Genomic DNA, 23,530 nt, shown 5'->3' with positions numbered 1-23,530 from the left:
GGGATGGAGGGATGGATGAGGGATGGATGGTTGAGAAATGGATGGATAAGGGATGGATGGATAAGGGATGGATGGATGGATGAGGGATGGAGGGATGGATGAGGGATGGAGGGATGAGGGATGGAGGGATGGATGGATGATGAGGGTACATATGAATCGATTGATGGGGGGAACAGGGGAAAACAGCTCAAGACTATATTCCACTCAATTATAAGAACCTATACTTGACAGCATCTCTATACCTTTTCATATTCTTCTAAAATCCCTTTCTTCTTGATATTTCTCTTGGCCAGATAGATGGCTGGAAAAGAAAACAATGACATTTCCCATCATCCTCATATTTCAAAACCCCTCTATGCGTGAGGCTGTCGTGCTCAGCTTAGTGAAGAGAACACTCAGCTGACCCAGTCCCTCCCCTGGGAATCACTCCCAATACAGATGAGAACTGACATAAAGGCCGTGATGACAGCAAGACAAGTGTCACCAAAACGCAGCAAGTAAATAAGCGGCATGGTAAGCCCTCCCCAGGGCATAGGAGGAGGGGCGGAGCTTTACCATAGTCTGTGTCTTCAGCGGGCCACTGCTGGGTGGGCCAGAAATACGGTGTCTACAAGAGAAACCAGGGAACAAGGCTTACACGCTGGGCTGTGAACCCCCGGCCCCCAGCCCTCTAGCTTAAAACATAAAGCTGCCTTAGCCCCCCCACTGTTTCTAAAGATCTGTGAGGATGTGAAGCCAACCAATTATCTTTTCAGATGACACTAACCCCCTGTTAACACCAAAGGTCAAGGCCAAGGCTCACCTGAAATCGATAGAGGCTGTTGTCAGGCTTGAGAACGAGGTTCTTGGGGTCTTGCAGGGGGTAGATGTAGCCGTACTTGACAATAAAGTTGCCCAAGTTCTGTGCCTCTGGGGAGAAGCAGTTGAGACAAGGCAGTTAAGAGCAGGGGCCGCGGGCAGAATCTCATGGCCCCGCCCCCGCAGAGCACCCCAAACTCAGGTCAGGTACCCCCATCCTAACAGCACTTCAGCCGAGAAGTGGGGACAGTGGTTCCTGAACTTAGTTGCAGACAGGTATCAACTGGGTAGCCAAGGCTAAAAGGAGGGTCCCCCTGCCCAACCCCCGAATGACAACTCAGTAAGTCTGAAGGGCAGTCAGTGACCCCACTGTTGATGGTGCCACAGGTCATCCACTGCAGGCGTTTGGGGTGACAGGCGGGGAAATACTGGAGGAGCATCGCTGGGCCCTTTGGGTCTGGAGAAGTCCAGAGGAGCAGGGAGAGAACGTCTCTGCTTGACCAACAGACATCTCTTCATCCCGAGAGGGGCAGAAAGGTGAGGCTGTGTTTATGGTCAACTTCTACCCCAAGCTCAGCTCTGCCTGCACCCTGGGTCCAGATCCCAGGCTCCTCCCCACGTCCCTTCAACTCCCACCCGCCTTCAGTCTGCTCAGAAACACAGTCTTGGTTCTAGATTTGCATCGATTAAAGGATAACTATCCTGGTTCATTCTCAGAGGCACCAGTGAGAGCAGGTGTCTTTCTACCATCAAGAGAGAATCCCAGCCCTCCCATCCTGCAGGCCCAAGACCCAACCCACATCCTATCCCACAGCTCAGCCTCCCAGGAGCGGGGAGGCTTCCTCCCCACCCTCCCTCCTCATATCTCCCTCCCTCTATCAGAGACCAGACCCTCGTTGTACCAACAGCCTTTTCGCTAGTGGCAAGTCAGGTCCCCGAGGCTTTCTGCTCCAATCCATCCTTCAGACTGCTGCCTAACATCCCAGCTTAAATCTGATTACTGTACACACCGCCACGCTGCAAAACCCTCCATGGGTTACACTGCCTCTCTCCCAGATAAAATTTGGAATCCAAGAATGTACCAGGTGCACCCCACCCGTCCACTGCCCTCCACACCCAGCTGAAGTCACTACTCCCCATTTCCCCTGTTACCACTCCATTCCTCATTCATTCCATGTTTACGTCTTTGCTAATTTCCCCGCTGGGAAGACAGATCCTCTGAGCTTCCCTCCAGGATTCACAGGCATCGCTTGTTTCGGGACCAAGGGCACGTATGCATCACCCCCTCCAGGAAGTCTTTCTTGATTACCCATGAAGTTCTCATCTCTCCAATTAAAATGTCAATTTCTCAGAGCCGCGGGCTGAGCCCCCGTTTAGCTTCTACCCTCCAGAGGTGCCCCCAGGGTGACGCGCATACAGCAGCCCTTGGTCTCGGAGGAAAAGACGAGCTCTCACCCAGACTGGAGACCCACAGCCGCTGGGTGATCCACTGGAGAACATCACTCCCTGCAAAGCAGAAGCATTTGGCCACCGTCAGAGCCTCCCCGACCTCCACGCCCCCCTCCACACGGTCGCCCAGCCGGCCTCCTCCCTGTTCAGCCGTGATCTCGTCCTTCTTCTGCTCAAAAGCTTCAGGGATGCCCCTCCCCACTCCCCCCAGCAAAGTTCAGTCCGAACCCTGCAGCCCATAACTCAGGGCCGTCCATGCTCCGACTCTGGCCAGGTTTCCAGCCTAACGTCCCCTACACCCTTCAGGCTTCACCTCTCTTGTGATACTTATTCTCTTTCCTTACGATAATTGGTGCCTGGACGTCATTCACCGAGTAGGAAGTAAACAGACTAAGACTTAACAATGAAAAAAAACAAAACAGACCCAAAGCAAGCTGTCCGTGGAACTCTGGATGGAGCCCGGACCCAGGGGAGTAAATCAGAGCCAGGGACGGGAGGGGAAAGGGGTGCGCCAAGGGCAGGGCTGGTTCTCCCACACCCCCAAGTTCCCAGGCAGAACTCTGAGGGGTCAGAGAATTCTAAAGCGAAACCTGGCTTTCCAGGTCGTTGTAAAGACGATTTTGTCGAAGCGGTTAAGATGAACCGCTTTTTAAGGAACACTTTGTGGGGTGATGTACCACTTCAGACCGTGGAATGCGGGCTCCGTGCGCCCTCTCGCCCTGGGCACTGCGAGGCCGAGGGGCTGGCCTGGGAGCAACGCAGACTGCAGGCCGGCGTGGAAGAAACCAGGGGAGGCACACGGGGACAAGAGCAGGAGGGAACGTGCACCCCTCCGCCCCCAAAAAGTGTTCAGATTGATCTAAGGGCCAAGGCAAGCTGGGTCCCACCAAGTCCACAGCTGATGCAGGACCCCAGGGAAGCTGTGGCCTCCCACTCAGCCCGGGCCCTCTGGCCCCATCGGCAGAACACACTCCTCGCAGGAGGCGGGCGGGATCATCTCGGGAGAAAGATGCACCCCAACTCCGACGTCGTCTTGCAAATGCCAACAACCATATTTTCCAGCCACCCCGGCCTGCTTTCCAGAGGCCGAGCTGCGTCCCCTGCCTGCGTGGAAACCAGCCCACAAAACACACCAAGGAGGAGGGTCAGCGTCTGAAACCCCGCTGCCTGTGTCCTTGTAGCTGCACTGTCTCAAAGGACACTTCCTCGCTTGCTTGGGGGTGGCCAAGGGGCGTTTCTTCTGACACCCGCGGGGGGGTGGGAGGGCTTAGGACCCCTCCCCCACTCTCTGGGCTGAAGGAGCTGCCCACAGTGTGGCTGAGGGTGGACCCCCTGTAACTGCCCTTCCTGCGCACACCCCGGGCCACAGATATCCAGCTATCAGCTCTCCACGCCCACGTGCCCACCGCAATGGCTTTCAGAGGCTTCCCTGTGGCTCCTGGCTTTAGTCAGCGCTTTGCTTATTCAAAAGCAAAATTCTTCACCTAAACCCCTACTTAAAAATCCCAGGACTGGGTGTTTTAGATTTTCCACCCCAAGTCTCTACACGGTGGTGTGCAGATCAGGAAAGAGAGCCCCCGGCGGAGAGCAGACAGGTTAGCGCTCCCCACCAAGGGGCTGAAGGTTTTCTCATCCACTTGACCGCTTCCTGAAATAGGTCGAATGAGGTTACGGGGGCCCCGGTGTGTCCACCACGTGATCTGTGCCGACAGCACCACAGGCTGCTCAGAGCCCACGTCGGCCACCGTCGTCCCCTTAAGTCCTGAGTCACCTGCCCTCTGAGGAGTCGGGTGGCACTGATCCCGTTTGCTTTGATTAGGGCCGATACTGCAGGACAGGGCTCCTCCTGGGCTCCGACTGCAGCTGGGACTCACCTGAGTAGGATGAACAAGGCAGAACGTGGCTGGGTGGGCGGCCCCGCACCAAATCCAGGGAACCAGGGGCCCCACCTGCCAGGAAGGAAAGCAGCTTGCAATCCCGGACAGGGAATGAGAGCATGGACACTTGTGCGGTGTAGCTGGGTTCAAGCCCACGCTCAGCCCTGGATGCGTTTAGTGACCTGGGGACAAGATGCTGGAACTCTGCGTCTCCGTGTCCCCGGCTGCAAGAAAGGGCTGGGGGGTCACATCTCTCCCTACGCTTATCGTGGGTGACACAGTGCGGGACACAGCCAGCTATGGGCCCCGTGGAGCATCACTGAGCACCGGCCACGTGCACACTAGAGCCTTGTCTGGTTCCTGCAGGCATCCCCTGGGGCAGGGATCACTACTTCTGCTTGTCAAATGAGGAAATGGAGACTAGGGCTACACGGCAAAAAAAAAAAAAAAAAAAAGGCACCCAAAGGATTCAATCCCAGGGTGCCTGACTCAACGTCCAGGGCCCTTTGGACAGTTCGAGACCAGGATTGATTCATGCACTCGATAAACTTTTGTTAAACTTCCACCCTGACCCCCAGCTGCACTAAGCGCAGGGGTTACTCAGATGAGCTAGACGAGATCTCTCTCCTCGAGGGTTGCCCAATCCAGTGGAGAATTCAACCAGAATTCATGACAACCAGGAGCCGGGAGGGGGTGGGGTCAGGGGTCAGAGGCAGCCTGCAACGTCCTGGGGCGCCCAGGCTGCTCTGGGTCCTAGTCTTTCCCAAGAATAGACCATTGGAGTTTTCTTTTCTTCTGTGAGCTAGCCTGTCGCATGCCAATCATTCCTCTGCTGCTCCCACCAGCCGGAGCTGGCCTTCTGTCACTCACACTCAGGGAGCCCGAGAGACGCTGCACTGGCTGGGACGCGCCTCCTTCCGGCCGGCTTTGCCTCTGCAGAGACCCCAGTGCCTTGAGTGACAAATACTCAGGTCATGGGTGGCGTCAAGAGCGAGGGCTCACAGGGGACTCAGCACAGCGGCGAGTCCCAGGCTCGCGCTCTGAGAAGCTGCCCCCCTCTGCCAACAACACGACTCGGTGGGAAAGGGACTCCTTACTGCAAAAATCACAAAACAAACGCAACGCACAGATTTTACCCAAATCACAAAACCATCGCAACGCACGGATCAAAATGCATTCTTATTTGGGGGTCCAGCCCCTTCTGCCGATATCCTGAAATGACGCCCTTTATCCCACCCCCAGAGAAAGGAGACTAAGGTGCCCTGCCCTTGGGGGAGTCAAGAAGGGTCTGAATGTTAATTAGAAGACAGGGAAGGATGGAGAAAACAAAGGCCAATTCTTTTTTTTTTTTTTTTTTTTTTTTTGCCAAATAGTATTTTTTCTGCTACTTGATTTTATTGAAACAAATCAAACAAGACAATCAAATAAAAAACAACAGTAAAGGTTTTTAAAATGACCTCCTGGAGAGGAGGAATGGCTTCACAAGGGGACCTACTGGATTCTTTTCTCTTTCCTTTCTGACTCCTTGCCCAGAAGGAGCCTGTGGAGCATGAATGGGCAAGTAAGCAGTAAGTACATGCGGCTTTGTGGGCCACGTCACGGTCTCTGCACAGCTACTTAACTCTGCCATTGCAGAGTAAAAGCAGCCACAGATAATACATAAATGAGGACGTGTATCTGTTCCAATAAAACTTTATTCACAGATACAGAACACGGGGCGCATTTGGCCCACGAGCTATAGTCTGCCAACCTCTGTGTACGGTCTGTTCCAGGCCAAGACCAAATCACAAGATACATTACCCGTCATGGCGTGAGGGACGCTGATGACCGTGACCTTCTGGTTCTGCACTCTGACCCCCATCTCTGGGTCCTGCATGTCCTTGACGAGGGCTTCAATCTGCAAGACAGAACCACCAAAGCTGGCTAAGCAGAACCATCTCGAAGGCTGAGTGAGGCCCTGCTGGCAGCACCGAGGGAGCAAAAGATGCAAAGAGGAACACGGGGCCCTTATAACCAGGAGCCCACCGCCTAGGTGGGCAGCGCGCAGCTGAGAACTAAACGCGCGCATCAGAGGCACAAACACCTCCCCAGGTGTGAGAGCTCGGACGGATTCATTCTGCCAAGGAGATGCTGCAGAGGCTTTTAGGAGAAGATGGGACTTGGCAAAAAAAAGGGTTTTGTTGGATAGAAAGTGAGAGAGCTACAAGGCACGGGAGAACGACAGCGCCCAGGGTGGGAGCGGGACGGGGGTAGGGGAGGGGCCGGGTCTCAGGGGGGCCACAGAGGGTGGGCTCTGTCCCAGCAGCTCTGGCTGGGGAGCGGTGTCATCGGGCCCGCACCTGAGAGAGGAGCATCGAAGCATGAAGAAACCCGCCCCAACAGAGAAAAGCAGGGGCCTGTTCACTATTGCGACCGTCGGGGCACAAGAAGATGGGGCTTCCACCCCTCCCACTTCCGCCCCTCGGTCTGTCCTCAGCAGGGCAGCCCGTGCGAGACTTTCAATTATTTTAGGCTGTATCTCTCCTCTGCTTGAAACTCCGCAAGGGCCATTCCACTCAGTCAGTGGCCAAGCTCTCCTACTGGTCTACATGGCTGGGATCACTTCCCCCCGACTCTCCCCCTAATAGGCTCAGGAGCCATGCCCAGCTGCATCCTACCTCGTGCTGCAACCTCAAACTTCCCCCCCCCCATTCCTATAGCACTCACCTTCCAACGTCCGAAATAATCTACCTGCTGATCATAACGTCTGCCATGTGTCTCCCTCACTCCTAGAAAGTAAGGTCTTCAAGAGCAAATCTTCCTTTTTTTTTTTTTAATTTTTTGGCCGCGCTGCACAGCATGTGAGCTCTTAGTTCCCCGACCAGGGATCAAACCTGCCTCCCCTGCAGCGGAAGCACAGAATCTTGACCACTGGGCCGCCAGGGAAGCCCCGAGGGCAAATCTTTTGTCTGTTGCTGTCTGCTGCTGTATTCTGACTGCCGGGAACAGCGCCCAGCACGTGGACAGTACCCAGTAAACAGCCGGCGCATGAATTAATAAATAAATAAAGGCAGGGGCAGAGGAGATAACAAGAAGGCATGGCTTTCAGAGCCCTCGTTCTGACTCTAATTACCCAGGATTAACCGTACGTGCAAGTGACTGACTGGTGCAGTGAGGGTGGCAGAGAATAACGGCAAAGTTTATAACTTAGACGATCGGAGTTGCCAGTTACAAAAATAGAAATTTCAAAAGGAGGAGCGCTTTGAGAGAGCAGACACTTCTGCTTTTGGAATGCCGACTGCGAAGGGCTGCTGAGATAGCCACGACGTCTGGAAGGGGATTGGAAACGAAATGTCCCAACTTCAAAGGACACGACAGTCAGAGATAAGAACTCGATTCATGAACATCGACGAGAGAGTTGACACCAGAGAGAATCCACGAACCATCGGAGGAAGCTGGAACTGCAGGAAGACACCCACAAGGACAGCCCTCATTGTGTTTAGAGTATTTTTTTTAACATTGATGAATACAAAACATTTTTCCACTTGAAAAAATTAATAGGAGTAAAATTAACTGAAGGATATTTTAAAACAAACTGGATGGGTTGGCACAATTGAAGAAAGACACCCAAGCACTTCTCTGGTCAACGCTGATGACAGGCATCGACAAAGCCTCACGTGCAGACGCTTCAAAGTTCATGCTCCAGGAAACTCCTCGCGAGGGGAAAACCGTGCACACCCCCAGCCCCCCCAGGTGCCTGCAAACGATCAGTCCGTCATTCAACAACCAGGCAGCCATGGTGGACTCAGGGAACCAAAGATAAAGAGCTCTGGTCCCTGAGCGTAAGGAGTTCACCGTCTAGTGCAAGGATATTACAGGACGATACGGGAAGTACAGTGACCAGGGTGAGGCCACGGTGTCCTGACAACACACCTGTACCAGGGAGGAGGTGGCCAGGAGAGGCACTCCTCGAGTGGTCATAAAAAGACGAACAGGAATGAGGAGGCAGAAAGGGCAAAGGATGGCAGGCGAGGACCCTAAGCCTCAGTGAGCAGCAAAAGCAGAAACACAGAATACGAACGAGTAAGTGGAAACAAAGACCTCTCCTGTCCTCCTCCGGCTGGAAGCCCTCTCCTGAGGTCAGGGCAGCTGCGCACGGCTGGACAGATGCTCACGGAGGGTCTCCCCTCAAACCCAACCTGTCCACGTCCCAACCACGACCCAAAGCAAAACGGCTCACTGCGCCACTGCTTCCCCCGGTTTAACTAGCTTGGTTACGTGATCCTTTCTCTCCTGCTGCTTCATAAAATAACTCATCCTCACACTGTACAGCCCTTTACAAGTTCCAAAGTCCTTTTAGAGTTTGCGTGTGCTTGTGGCCCAAAGAAAAGGAACCCAAGATTCTCATGTCCTCAAGGTTCTCTCTTAACTGCAGGAGTCCACTCAACCTCTCTGAATTCCCTTCCTCTACCATAAAATGACAGTATATTCACAATTGATAGCATTTTGTTACCTCTTAGAATCTAAGTAATTGTGTAAAAATGCTTTGTAAGGACAGATATATAAAGATATATAAGCAGAAAGATATATACTTGGGCTTTCCTGGTGGCGCAGTGGTTGAGAATCTGCCTGCTCATGCAGGGGACACGGGTTCGAGCCCTGGTCTGGGAAGATCCCACATGCCACGGAGCAACTAAGCCTGTGAGCCACAACTACTGAGCCTGCTCGTCTGGAGCCTGTGCTCCGCAACGTGAGAGGCCGCGATAGTGAGAGGCCTGCGCACCGCGATGAAGAGTGGCCCCCGCTCGCCGCAACTAGAGAAAGCCCTCTCACAGAAACGAAGACCCAACACAGCCAAAAAATAAATAAATAAACAAATGTGGGGTTTAAAAAAGAAAAAAGGAAAAGAATTTAAAATTAATCAATACAATCATAAATAACACGTAGGTCAAATAATAAAGCATAATAACAAAAAAGATATATACTTTATAAGGAGAGATATTTGTTAGTGTTTGTGGGTTAGAATCATTAACATCAGTAGTGTTCGTATAATCAGTGCATCTTTAAAATTTTGCATGCAGAGCTGTCTTTAGATGCCTGGGAATAAAAACCCTGCTCTACCAATTATCCAAATATAGATATTTACTGAGCATGTATTAGGTGCCCAGCCCTGGCAGGGGGGTTGGTACAGGAAGATAAAAGACAGCCTCCCGGGCCTCAGAGAGTTGGGAAGATATGGTATGAAGATAAACAAATGAACTAAGATAAACACTAGGGATCTGGGTGCGAATAAAGTTCAGTTCAAATCATCCTCCAATGAGCAGGCGAGGTAAATCACTAAACTTCACTAAGGCTCATCCTTGGTAAAGCAGAGATGAGCACAGCACCGACGTCGTCAGACGGACGTTGTGAACATCAAAGGAGATGAAGCAGCGAAAGCACCTAATACCATGCTGTGCACAAAGAATTTATTAGACAACAACTGCAGACTGAATTATGCACCAAAAACTAGGGAAAGCAGGGATGGGAGTAAGAGCCAGGAGGAGAAGAGGATGGCTGAGATGATCCCCAGACATCACACAGAGTGAGAAGGATTTTCCCAGCCGGCCGCCGTACTGCAAGGGAGGGACGGGGCGAGGGGCCCCGCGCTGGCTGACGCAGGAAAGTGAAAGGCTGAATTTGGAACCCGCGGGCACGGTTGGTGGGAATGCAAAATGTATGCAGGTTCCTCCCAAAATGAAAAATAGAACTGAGACAGGCTGGGACCTGGGGCCCTTTGCTGCAGTGCCCACACCTGGACACACGTCACCTCAAGCAACAAAATACAAAGAAACTATAAGGGACGAAAAAAGACTGCGCGCATGCCCAGTTGGGGCAAATTCTGGACGACAAGATACAAAAAGGCCCAAAGAACCCAGCTGCCACTTCCGAGGAGCCGGGAGCGACAGCAGGGTGCTGCGCAGGCCCTCTGCACTCAGCACCACCAAGGGGTGGGCAGAACGCGTCAGCCAGCACTCCCGCCCGACCCCCAGACGCACCCCTACCCTCACCCCACGTAAGGAGCCAGCTGCCCCCCCCCTCAGCCAGCCAGCAAGGGGACCTGTTGTTTGTTCTCGCTCCCCCTGCTGCAGCAGCGGCCCCAGTAAAGCCTTGCCTGAATCTCTTGTCTGGTCTCTAGTCAATTTCTATTGCTCAAGGAGGCCAAGAACCCTGGTCAGTGACAGAACTACCAGATGATCCAGCAATCCTATTTCTGGGTATTTATCGAAAAGAATCAAAATCAGGATGGCGAAGAGATATGGACACTCCCGGGTTCACAGCAGCACCGTGGTCAACAGCCAAGATGTGGAACCACCTAAGTGTCCACTGGTGGATGAACAGGTAAAGAAAATGTGGCACATCCAGGGATTATGATTTAGCCCTAAAGAAAGGAAGGGAAGTCTGGAATCTCCGACAGCCTGGATGAACCTGAAGGACGTTATGCTAAGTGAATAAGCCGGTCTCGGAAGGACTGCACGATTCCACTACCTAAAATCGGCTAATTCACGGAACCAGTGGAAGGGCAGTTGCCAGGGCCTGGGGGAGGGGGAGACAGGGAGATGCAATCACTGGGCATGAGGTTACAGTCAAGAAGATGAAGTAAGTTCTAGAAACCTGCCCTGCAATATTGTTTCTATAATTAACAACATTGTGAATTATACACTTAGAAAAATGTAGGAGGGTAGTTTCTTGTGTGATGTGTTCTCACCACAATAAAACAGGATTTTTTTTTTTAAAAGAGAGAGAGCGCGCAAGAGAAAGAGAGATGGCCAGGCTGCGCTGGAGGGGAAAGGTCAGGCGGGGAGCCCCGAACTGGAGACACGCCACCCGCCACCCCGGAGGCTGGCAGGCCCCCCACGTCCCCAGGGCGGGAGGAGGGGGGACACACGACGTCCTAGGTCAGCGCCGAGGGCTGGGCTGTCCCATTTCCACCTGCTGCTAAACCGGCACCGGCAGCAGAACCACAATCCCGAGAAGCGGCCGAGATCAGGGGCAAAGGTCACGGCCGCTCCGGGCCCAGCGCCGGCCCCTCAGCTGCCCGCGGGACCGGCCGGGGCCCAGGGCCGCCCGGGGCTCCTCGTGCAAGACCCAGCGCGAGCCCGTCCGCACAGACGCGCTCTCGGCTCGCGGGATCCTTCTGGAACGGAAATGACGCGTTTCCGCTCCACTCGGAGCTGCAGTGCTTGGCCTCCTGCGAGGTCGGGGCCTGGGGGCGTCTCGGGCCACGGGGGCACCGAGCGGCTCCCAGCGGAGAAGGGGGCGCGGGACACCCCAGGAGGTGGCCGGAGGGCGGCTGCTTCCCCCGGACGCGGGCGGGGACCGAGGGGCCACGGGCGGCAGGGGTCACCTTTTCTGGAGTTGTTTTTTCTAACTGAAGCACAGTGGATTTGCAGTGTTGTCCCTGTCTCTGCTGTGCAGCAAAGTGACTCAGTTACACACATACAGACATTCTTTTTTATACACATCCTCTCCCGTTATGCTTTTCTGGAATTCTTGTTTGACCGTGAGCCTCGGATTCACCTGCTCCTCCCAGAAGTGCCCGCCATTCTGACGTGGGAGCCCGGGCCTCCCCTTTCCCAGGGTAACTGCCAGAGGAAAGTCCACATTTGCTCCAAAACTTTTATCAGCTGAAACAGCAGCATTGGAGAAGAAAGAGAAACCCCTGCTATGAGCTAGAAACCTGAGCTTCTCCAATAGAAAGTCAGGGGATTTGATTCCTTCTCTCTGCATTAGAAAAAAAAAAATCTAGTTATAAAGAGTTTGAAAATAACCTTCAGAGGAGGAATAATGAGAGTTATTTTAAAAACACAATGAGGGGAGTCCGATTTCTTTCTGGCAGGTGTGTCACCTTCACAGAAGAGAAGGGCTGGGGGCAGCAGGGAGCACCACAGGGACCTCGAGAACATTCTGAGGGCGTTTGGCCCATTGGGGTTTGGATCCAGTTTCCTCAGAACTTCCCTTGTATCAATTCCTCTGAGGGGTCTCCCCAGGCACCCAACAAGGAAACCGTAGGACTCCGGCTGCTGGTCCCGTCTCTGCTATGGGCTGGATGGCACCCACCCCTCAAATTCATAGATTGGGGTCCTACCTAACCCCCAGGACCTCAGAATGTGACTGGACTGGGAGAGAGGGTCCTTGACAAGGTAACTGAGTTAAAAGGAGGGCACTAGGGTGGCCCTGTGACAGTGTGACTGGTGTCCTTTGAAGAAGAGGAGATGAGGACACAGACACCACGGGGGGCGAGCACGTGGGGACACGCGGAGAAGACGGCGTCTGCAGGCCCCGGAGAGAGGCCGCCGGAAAGCACGCTGCGCACACCGTGCCTGGGCCGGCGGTGCTCTGCCGTGGCGGCCCCAGCCCAGTCATACAGGCTCTGGGCTCCAGCTCTGCTTCCAGCAGAAGAGCCCCTCTGCCCACCACAGACAGGGGACAACCCGAGTTGTGTCCCCAGGTCCCCAGAGGGTGAAGAGCCCTTGCCTTTCTGCTCCCAACTGCTGCCAACTCTCACGCCCTCCTCCTCGTGCCTGGTGGGCATCCCCCCGGAGACAGGGAGGCACGGCCACCCCCGCCCCAAACGTCAGGCGCCCTCCCGTCTCCCACACTCAGCTCCCCGCGATCCTGGGCCACACGAGGACGGCGGGGTAACCAGGCGGTGCTGAACCCCGGGTGACGCCGAGCTGGGGGCGGGATGGGGGCGTCAGATGCCACGTGCCTCTGCGTGACTGCAGGCGTGTCACCAAGGAACAGGAACGACGGCTCCGAAGGCCTCGACATCCCACCTTCCACGCCCACGCTGCCCCTCGCTGTCACTCCCTGTGCAAGATCTTGGGCTGGGATTTTCCTCTGAGCCGGAGAAGGTTCCCCAGGGGGATGATAATCATCAGTACTTTTCTGTACAGAGAGGGAGCAAGTGACCTGGAACCACGGGGTTGTCTGGCAAACAGAAGGGGCTCCCACTAAGGAGCCTGTCCGCCCAGAGGCCAGCAGACCCCTGGGCCATCTCACCCTGAAGCCTCTCGGACCCTCGGGGGCACCACACACGCTCTGACCGGCGCTTAGGCCACCCCAGCCAGAAGCCCAGGAAGCATCCTCCACGACCCCGGTCAGCTTCTGCGGACTCTGCTTTTGTTTCTGACCTGTCTCCTAACAGGCCTCTGTGGCACGTCTCACCTCCCTCCTGGACCATCTGGCTCGGCCCACCCGGCCTCTGCCTTGGGCCTGGCAGGTCCCCAGCCTCCAGGGCGCCCTCCAGTGGTGGTGCTGTTGACATTTAGGGCCGGCTGTCCTGTGTACTGTAGGTGTCTAGCAGCGTTCCTGCCTCTTCCCTCCAGCTGCCAGGGGCAGCCCCTCCCTAGCTGGGACAACCCCAAATGTCTCCAGATGTCACCAAATGTCCTGGGGCTTTCCTCTGGGCTGCGCATTCAAATCACCTGGGAAGCTTTTCTGTATTTGATTATATATATATATATATATATATATATATATATATATATATATATATATTGTTTTTTGGTCACACCGCACAGCATGTGGGATTTTAGTTCACTGATCAGGGACGGAAACTTTGCCCATTGCAGTGGAAGTGCAGAGTCTTAACTACTGGACCGCCAGGGAAGTCCGTGGGAAGCTTTTCTTTGAAAACACCAATGTTTTGGGACTTCCATGGTGGCCCAGTGGTTAAGACTCCACACTCCCAATGCAGGGGGTTCGATCCCTGGTCAGGGAACTAGAGCCCACATGCCGCAGCTAAGACCCGGTGTGGCCAAATAAATAAATAATTTAAAAAAAAAAAAAAACCAATGTTTGGACTCCATCTGACTTGACTACTTAATTATCTCCTACGTAAATGAGAAACTCTAAGGAAGGTGCCCTGATAACAATGTTTTTTAAAGTGCAGCCAGGGTTGAGAAGCACTCCTACCCTCTAATCAGAATCATCTTTCTAACATGGGAACCAACTCGTTTTATTCGTACCCGATTTTAAAACGTCAAATGGCTTCTCAGCGAACACAGAAAGCGTCAGACCCCCGGCTGGATGTGCGAAGCCCCCAGTTCTGGAGCCTCCTTCACTACCAGCCTTTCCATCACCAACTTCCTGCCCACCCCTGCCCCCCGGCCAGCTACCCCAACCCCTGAAGACTCTCCCACGGCACAATGCTATTCCACACTTCCAAGCTCTGCATTCCCCCAAATGCCACTCATCTTCCCGTCCTCTTGACCAAAAAAACAAAAAAAACACCTACTAATTTTTCACACCTTCACTCAGTTACAAGCCCTCCTGTGAAGGCTGTTGGTCCCCAACCCAGATGGCACTGACCACTCCCTGCTCTGCGTTTTATATATGTGCATCTCCTCTAATGACGTCTCCCACGACCTACAGAACATTCTTCTTACTTATACAGCGGTCCTTCTCTATTAGACCCTAAGCTCCAGGAAGAAGGGGCTGTGTCCTAATCCCACAGTGTCCCCAGCATCAGGCACAGCGCCCAGCACAGATGCACACGACTCTGCGCACGTGTTGAATGAAAGAATGATACAAGCAAAAGATCCCGTGCTCTGCCCGGGTCTCCTCCCTTTTGTTTCCGCACCCCCTTGCCCCGCAGCAAAAGGAGATGCCGGACGCCACACGGGAAAGCAAAGCACTCGAGGCTTCTCCACGAGGCACCAAGACAGTCAGACCTGAGGCGCATCCCAAGGGCAGCAACAGCTGTTCCTGGCTGGTATGGAGATCTGGACGTCATGGGGGAGTGGGGGATGGAGGGGGGACGGGCCAGCACTAGGACAGGAGCTCACAGGGGCCACGGGAGGCGGTCCGCTGTGCGGCATCCCACACACACACGCACTTAGTGCACACACTTAGCACACGCCGTTCCTCTGCCTGGAACAGCCTTCTTTCTCTCTGCCTAGAACCCCCATTTATCCTTCAGTTCTCAGCTCCGCGTCCCCCAGGCACCTTCGGGCAGGCCTTCCCATGGCCTCTCCTGCCCCCAACATCACAGGAAAGCTTACAGCACTGGATCACATTTGGCGACAACCTGTATTTTTCCTGGTTCCACCACTTAGCGGCTACGACTGGGGCGAGTGACTTCACCTCTCTGAGCTTCCCGCTCTGTAAAATGGTGATGATAACTCTGTCTCATGGAATAGATGAGAACACGCATGTAAGGGCCCCACTGGGGACACAGCCTACTTCAAAAATATCCATTGAGTGGTGGGTGACAGTTGCACCCAAGTCCACATTCCTTAGGCCTGGGTCCCTCTCCAAAGGCTGGGCACCTCGCTCAGCTGCTTCACGGTTGAGGGCCCCCTGGCACAGGCTCTTGGGACCTGCTCTGTGATCTGACCGAGGACCTCGGAAGACACAGACAGACGGGGATCTCCCCCCATCCAACAAGGCAAAGGGAGAGAGCAGCGCTGAGGTGCGGGCAGGGCAGGGGGGTTGGGGAGAGCCGACCGTCACAGCGGAGGGGCCCCCGAGCTGGGCCCGGGAGTGGGGGGGACGAGGGCTCGGCTGGTGAGAAGGGGAAGAAGGGCTTTCCCAGTGGAGGGATCTGAGGCTTGAAGGGCACAGGGTTCCTGGAAAGACGAGGAGGTCGCTGAGGCCACAGCCCCCCTGAGTGAGGGGGGCTGCTCTGTTCTGTGTCCCTGCAGGGCAGGTGTGGGAGGCCAGTGGGAGGTCAAGCCGGAGGGGTGAGTGGGAGCAGGGTCCTCAGTGGCCGGGCTGGGAAGGCTGGACGTCACCCTGTGCACGGGGGAAACCAGCGGAGGGTTTCAGGGCGAGGGGATCCGTGTCGGTTTGCGAAAGAAACCCAACATGCCGATGAATGGTATTGTGGAGGCCGGCAGGTGGGGTGGAAGACAGGAGTCCGGGGTGGAAGAGAGGAGGCAGCGGTGGAGGAGAATGGGCTGGAGACCAACACACCAGTCAGAAGGCCCAGGTAAAGACAGGAATGTCTACCACATAACAGTCATGACGAAACACAATGTCTGAGGCTCAAAAACAAACAGAATGTCTCCAGACAATTGCTCTCAGAGCCTCAGCGCCCGAGCTGCCCTGTCTGGGAGAAGAAGGCAGTCCTGGGAAATCCGGGAAGATGACTGATGGCTCTCAGAGGTCCAGTCTGGGCAGTTTTCTCTGATTTTAGGAGGTGTTGTCTGCAGTAGAGGCTCTCAGGGTTCTTTCCCGGTGAGACAACACTCCACCTGCTTTTATATCCTCACACCTCTACCACCTGGAATACGCACAAGCTTATTGAAGTAGGCGGACCGAGGGTGACCAACCGTCCCAGTGTGCCCAGGACTGTCCAGGTTTTAGCGTTGAAAGTCTTAGACAAATCAGGACAGTTTTGACTACGCCAATTTGCTGAGCTCCAAGGGCTCAGGGCAGGGCTCTTACTGTCACAAAGCATTCAGCTAATTCTACTCAAGACAAGCCTAAGACGGTGGACACCACACTGTGAAAAGTGGCTGCAAGTGGGAGGAAGGGCGGGCAAGTGACCCAGGACCTAATCTTCTGCTGACCCCTTCTGATACCGGTCATCTCCAAAGCCTAGAACAAAATGAGCCATTTCATCCCCCAATACATCACCACACAAGGTGCGTTCCACCCCGCACAAGTCCCCAGTATGGACAACCCCTGAGCCCAGCCACTTGCTCTGAGAAAGCCTTTGCATGGGGAGGGTCCTGACTTCCGCTGCGCACAGAGAGACCTGAGATCCACAAATACACACACTTGAATAAGGAATCTAGGAGCGCTGCAAGTGGGGTGTCCCTTTAGCCTGCAGATCACACCGTTTTCACGGTCTATGTGTACACACTCACCACACACACACGCTTTAAAATACTGCAGTGTTGAATCAGAAAAACAGCAAACCTGTTAATTTAACATCTGCGAGCCTCTAATAGTATCAGGAGACTGTCTCAAATCTAACCCAGCCTCGCTGAACTGCCTTCCTGCGCCTGCTCTCCCAAGTAACAGGTTGTTTTCAGCCTCCAGCCGGCAGTCGCCCTCGGCTGCAGATTCTCCACTATAAACAGGTAACAAGGAAACCTAATCATTAGAGTCTTTAAAAGACGGACAGACCGAAACACAAGGCAAATAAGTCACTTAATGACATCAAGCGGCACTAGCCGACCACAAGGGCTGCCCCCCGCCCCTGCCCACATCGCCGCCGGCACTTCCCGGAGCTGGTCCCCGCGCCCCTCCCGGGCCCAGGTGATGGGACCGCGCTCACCTTCCGCAGAAATGCCATCCTCGGCCTGTACTGCTGACCTTGGTGTCGGATTGTCATCCTGGACCCTGGCGGACGCAGAACCTGGACACAACCGGAGGGAAGAAGAAGCCCTCGGAGAGCGAGCCGGCGTCCCCGTGGCCGGGCTGGGTTGTGCTGCTCGCGGCGCCCCCGACCCGCGCGCCCGCGCCCTCGGGAAGCTGCCCGAATCCGCGCCGGCCAATCAGCGCGCCGCGCCGCGGGCCGGGCGTGCTCCGCGCCGGCGCCCACCTGCCGCCAGGGGGCGGTGTCAGGCTCCGCCGGGGCCCGCGGAGCCGCAGGTGAGCCCCGCGCGACTGGGACCCGCGTGGGAGGGTCTGTGGCCGAGGTCGAGCCCTTAAGGAGGATGGGACTTCGGTTAGGAAGGGCGACAGGCACGGGAAAGGGAGGGAAGGGAGAGTTTCGGCGTATCACTTTGCTGTACACCTGAAACTAACACAACATTGTAACTCAACTACACTCCAATAAAAAAATTAAAATTTTTAAAAATGTTTAGAAGTGTTTAGGGGAAAAGCAAAGTCTACGTGGAATTGGTAAGATGTTGGTTAACAAAAGAAAGGACGTGAAGAATAAAGAAGGAAAGTTGAAGTCCCTGCTGGGCCAGCTGCCTGGTCTATATTTTCAGTTTCTTTTCTGTTATACGTTATTACAAGAGATCGAATATAGTTCCCTGTGCTATACAGTAAATCCTTGTTGTTTAAGATGCTCTATATCTGGATGGGAGTTATGGTTATACACAGGTAATCATGTTTGTCAAAACTCATCCAACTGTACTCTTAAAATTGGAGCATGACATTGTCTGTAAACTATACCTCAATAAAAAGACTGACCCAAAAAAGCAAGTATTGTCTTGCAAGACGGCAGAGGGACATCGTGCTAAAATGAAATTCTCCTGTGACTCGGTCAGGCAAGTGGACATGCAATCACCATCACCACCATCACCACTGTCACCACTACGGTCATCTGCAGCCTCCTCTTCATCAACACAGACGTGTGATTCAGGACCTATATGGGGGTCCTGCTGCCCTGGATACCATACAATGGGATCTCCATGAGCCTGGCCCCTGTAGGATAAACCTCATCCAAGCACAATGATATGGTCATTTACACAGCAGTGCCCTTTAAACCCCAGTTCCAAGGTCACCTCCCAGGAAAATGTCCCAACACCTCTGGTCAACTCAACAATTAAGTTCAGTCTACTGTGCTTAGTGCTCGGGAGATGAAACTTAAAACATCCTGCTCTCAGCCCTTGTGCCCTCCTCCCAGAGTGGGAGGAGGGGCAGAATCATCAACAGTTCATCTCTCCATGATGGATGCCTCAGACTGCCTGCAGGCAGAGACTTTCTTAGAGGGGTCAGGGTTAGAGCAACCGTGGGACACCACTGCCCTCACCCAGGCCCGAGGGATGGTGAGCCGGAGCCCTGGTGGGGGGCTGTCATGCAGGGGCTGTCATCCTGGAGGGACACAGCCATGGCTAGAAAGGGTGCTGGCGGAATAAATACCCCGACTCTCCTCTGAGTGCTTCCCATTTGTCGGTCCTGACCGGAAGCCAGAGGGTGATAGAGGCCCGGGGATGCAGCCTGTCCGGATCAGCCCCCCAGGGCACACAGCCAGGCAGAGAAGGGCAAAGGGTTGGGGGTGGGAAGGACTTAGGGGAGGCAAATCGTGAAGAAGCGGCACCATGGGTTAAATGTCTTCGATAGCGTGGAAGCCCAGAGCACAGATCTTGGAGTTGATTCTGTGTCCCCAAGCACTCGGGACAGCTCGGTGACAGCACCACCCAGCCCGCACAGACGTCTCCTTGACTCAGACAGAAGTCATGTTGAATTCACCTGACTCCCTGGGCCACTGCCCGTGCTCTGGGCCATGTTTGCATTTCATATAGTTCTGTCTCGTTTGCATTTTGTCACAAGTGTGTATTACGCTGGCGATTCTAAAAAGTCATATATATACAAAAAAATCTTAGATGCATGAATGTTTCTTCCTAGCTCCGCTGAGAGAGGCAATAGCTCATGAAAACATATTCTGGGAGGGAACTCAGAGGGCCTTAATTTCCACGCAGTGAGCACACTGGGCCTGCAGACAGACCCTCTCTGCACGCCCACTGGTCAGCGCCAGTTCAGCAATAAAGGGAAGGAAGTGTAGGTGGAGCCCTACGTAGCCCACACCTACGCTTCTCCCTGCCTTTCACCTTCTCCACAAGAAGCTACTTGAGACCCTCAGAAGCTGACCGCAGCTGGTGTGGCTCTGAGTGCTTGATCTGGGAGAGAGGGAGAAAAAGAGGAACTTTGGGGAACTTTTCTGGAAGGTTTCCTGCTTCTTCATCAACTGGGGATTGTTCGGAAACTATTTTGGCCCAGCAGGGGCTACCAGGTACCACCACCAAGTACAGTCCGGAATAAAAATCCCATCCTTATCTTTTTTCTCCTAAATTAAATGAATTGGATGCACCCAGAGGTGATACTTTTCACAAGCATGGCTAGAGATAAACACAGGAAAACAGAACAAGATCACGCCTCCCTCTGGCCCCACCCTCTTCCCAACTCCGTGGGGTGCACTTCTGTCTACCTGTGGAGCAGGTCAGGCTGGAACTAGTAAATGGCATCTGTAACTTTTTTTGTTCAGGGCAGTACTGTTTTTCATTAGAGAAAATTTGGAGCTATGGATCTTTTAAAAATGACAATTATGTAAATTGGTACAGCTACCATGGAAAATAGTATAGAGGTTTCTCAGGAAACTAAAAACAGAACTACAATAGGACCCAGCAATTCTACTCCTGGGTATTTATCCAAAAAAGAAAAACAAAAAAAAACACCCTAATTCTAAAAGATACATGCACCCTATGTTCATAGCAGCACTATTTACAATAACCAAGACAGATGAATGGACAAAGAAGATGTGGTTTATATATTCAATGGAATACTACCCAGCCATAAAAAAGAATGAAATGCCATTTGTAGCAACATGGATGGACCTAAAGATTATCACACTAAGGCAGAAAGAAAAAGACAAATACCATATGATATCACTTACATGTGGAATCGAAAATATGACACAGATGCACCTATCTACAAAACAGAAACAAACTCACAGACAGAGAGAACAGACTTGTGGTTGCCAAGGGGGAGGGGGGAGGGAGAGGGATGGACTGGGAGTTTGGGGTTGGTAGATGCAAACTATTACATTTAGAATGGAGAACAAGGTCCTACTATATAACACAGGGAACTACATCCAATCTCCTGGGATAAACCATAATGGGAAAGAACATTTAAAAAACGAATGCAGATATGTGTGTAACTGGGTCACTTTACTGTACCGCAGAGATTGCTGCAACTTTGTAAATCAACTCTGCTTCAATTAAAGAAAAACTAAAAACAGAACTACCATATGACCCAACAATTCCACTCCTGGGTATTTATCCAAAAGAAAAAAAACCACTAATTCGAAAAGATACAAGCACCGCTATGTTCAGAGCAGCTCTATTTACAATAGCCAAGATATGGAAGCAACCTAAATGTCCATCGACAGAGGAATGGATAGAGAAGATGTGGTACATATGTACAATGGAATATTACTCAGCCATTAAAAACGAATGAAATTTTGCCATTGGCAGCGACATGGATGGGCATGGAGAGCATTATGCTTAGTGAAATAAGTCAGACAAAGAAAGAAAAATACTGTGTGATATCACTTATATGTGGAATCTGAAAACTACAACAAACTAGTAAATGTAACAAAAAAGAAGCAGACGCACAGATACAGAGAACAAACTAGTGATTACTAGTGGGGAGGGGTATGAGGGGAGGGGCAATATGGGTAGGGGATTAAGAGGTACAAACTATTAGGTATCAAACAAACTATAAGGATATATTGTACAATATGGGGAATACTTTATAATAGCCAAAATGTTATAATAACTACCAATGAATGATGTATAACCTTAAAAAATTGTGAATCACTACATTGTACACCTGTAACTTACATAATATTGTACAGCAACTATACTTCAATATTTTAAAAAAATTTTTAATTCAAAAAAGGAAAAATGGCATTATGGGAAAAGGCGTTTTCACAACTTGCAATAGGCTTTCGTTTTAAGACAGCTGAGGGCTTCAGGGGAAGTGTGAAGGCCTCCAGGCTGTGCTCTGGTCCCTGCTCAGCCTCTCGCCGGATGTGAGACTTTGTATAACAGCTTTGTTTGTTGAGGGATAACTGACATACACTAAACTGCATGTATCTGAAGTGCACACTTTGATGAGTTTCGATACATGTATACCCCCGTGAAACTACACCCACGGTCAAGACGGGGAGCACATCTGTTACCCCCTGAAGTTTCCTTATGTCCTTTGTGATCCCCCCCCCCCCCCCCCCCCGCTGTCCCCAGGCAACCCCCGACCTGCTTTCTGTCGCCCTGAATTAGTGGGAGGGGTGAATCTGATCAAGTTACCTAATCTCTCCAAGTCTCTACTTTCTCAGTAGTAATAAGAAAGAGCCCGACTTGATGAATTCAAAATTCCCCTCCAATTTGAAAGTCACATGACTTTAATAAGTGAACGTAAATAAATACACAGCTCAATCAGCCTGAAGGCTGGCAAGGTGGGATTTTTGTTTGTTTGTTTGTTTTTTGCAGTACGCGGGCCTCTCACTGTTGTGGCCTCTCCCGTTGCGAAGCACAGGCTCCGGACGCGCAGGCTCCGCGGCCATGGCTCATGGGCCCAGCGGGATCCTCCCGGACCGGGGCACGAACCCGTGTCCCCCCGCATCGTCAAGCAGACTCACAACCACTGCGCCACCAGAGAAGCCCTAGCAGGGTGGGAGTTAGCGCTCCCTACAAAGCGAGGCCTCTCTGGACTTAGACCAGCCACCCCAAAACGGGATTCCACGTGGCAGGCATTCAAAAGAGCCGAAGAGCTGGGTGCCACCATGGACGTGCCCCCAACCATTCCTGCCACACGTGATAGGGGAGGGTTGGGGGAGAGGGGCAAGAGGGACCCACCTTAGGAGAAGAGACCCCAAGAAAATGTATTACTTGGTGCACCCCATCTGTATCAATCGTACTGAAATCCTTCTCTTCTGTCAAACATGCCCATCCTGCGAAGGATTTTTAAACCCAAAGCGTGCCAGCCAGGGTCCTCTACTGATGCTCAGGTGCTCCCCCTGCCGGTGGGGTGGCTCAGCCTCCAAAACCCTGGGTTCCCAGTCCCTCGTCCTGCCCCCAGCAGCCACCTCTGTCCACGGAGAGCAAGTGCCTTTCTTAGGGCTTTCCAAAGCAAGGGATTTTCCAAAGTTCCTGCACATTCTGCTCTTTCCCTTGGTTTCCCCAGAACAGCAACGTCTGGAAGGGTACAGGAAGATGAATGCTACAGGAGATGCCAAGGAAATAAAAATATTAGCCCATGCAAGAATTTTCTTCTAAGGGTTTCTTCAGGGATCATTTCTATATTTGGTTACTACAGAAGTTTCTCTGAAAGAGATATGGGAACATATGTATATGTATAACTGATTTCACTTTGTTATAAAGCAGAAACTAACACACCATTGTAAAGCAATTATACTCCAATAAAGATGTTAAAAAAAAAAAAGAATTTTCTTCTGACATCCATTGCTTCCACATCACCCAGATGCTGCATTTGAAGATCAACTTCACCCATGCTCTTGGCTCCCATGTGTGGGTCTAATACTGCTCTCTCTTCTCTCTCTCTTCTCTTTCTAGGTAGGTAGGTAGGTAGGTAGATAGATAGATAGATAGATAGATAGATAGATAGATAGATAGATAGATAGATAGATAATGTCTGGTTACATCACCTGAACCTTAGAAAAGCCAGTCCTGCTCTTTCCCTTTCCCTCTTTATGTTTGGTACACAGCCCTCCTGGGGTCAAACTCAAGTCACTTTACAGACAACCAAATTTGGTGTTTTGTAAAAAGTGCAAACCTTTAGGGGAGGAAGGAGTGACTGCTAATGAGTATGGAGTTGCTTCTTGGGGATAATCAAAATGTTCTGGAATTAGACAGTGGTGATGGTTGCACGATCTTGTGAATAGACTAAAAGGACTGAACTGTACACTTGAAAACGGTGAACTGGAATGGTATGGGAATTATACCTCAATTTTTTAAAGC

General features: G+C 52.4%; 1 protein-coding gene across 2 annotated transcripts in view; it reads right to left on the bottom strand.

The window, feature by feature from the left end:
• Positions 1-23,530, bottom strand: part of RGS9 (regulator of G protein signaling 9) — a 78,365-nt gene that overhangs the window by 36,365 nt on the left and 18,470 nt on the right. The window contains exons 1-6 of one of the 2 annotated variants that reach the window (XM_029212721.1): positions 17,377-17,475; positions 5,925-6,021; positions 2,254-2,304; positions 803-909; positions 556-607; positions 243-301 (exon numbers count right to left, since the gene is read on the bottom strand). In XM_029212721.1, the coding sequence (XP_029068554.1) occupies positions 243-301; positions 556-607; positions 803-909; positions 2,254-2,304; positions 5,925-6,021; positions 17,377-17,433 (423 nt within the window). In that variant the 5' untranslated portion in view covers positions 17,434-17,475. Of the gene's footprint in view, positions 1-242; positions 302-555; positions 608-802; positions 910-2,253; positions 2,305-5,924; positions 6,022-17,376; positions 17,476-23,530 lie in introns of those variants that run through there. The other variant, XM_029212722.1, reaches the window with a different exon arrangement.

This window comes from Monodon monoceros, unplaced genomic scaffold (assembly GCF_005190385.1).
Source record: "Monodon monoceros isolate NGI ecotype Baffin Bay Population unplaced genomic scaffold, NGI_Narwhal_1 Super_Scaffold_9, whole genome shotgun sequence".
Lineage (NCBI taxonomy): Eukaryota > Metazoa > Chordata > Mammalia > Artiodactyla > Monodontidae > Monodon > Monodon monoceros.
Note: the sequence above shows the minus strand (reverse complement) of the source record. Positions and strands in the feature narration are given on the sequence as shown.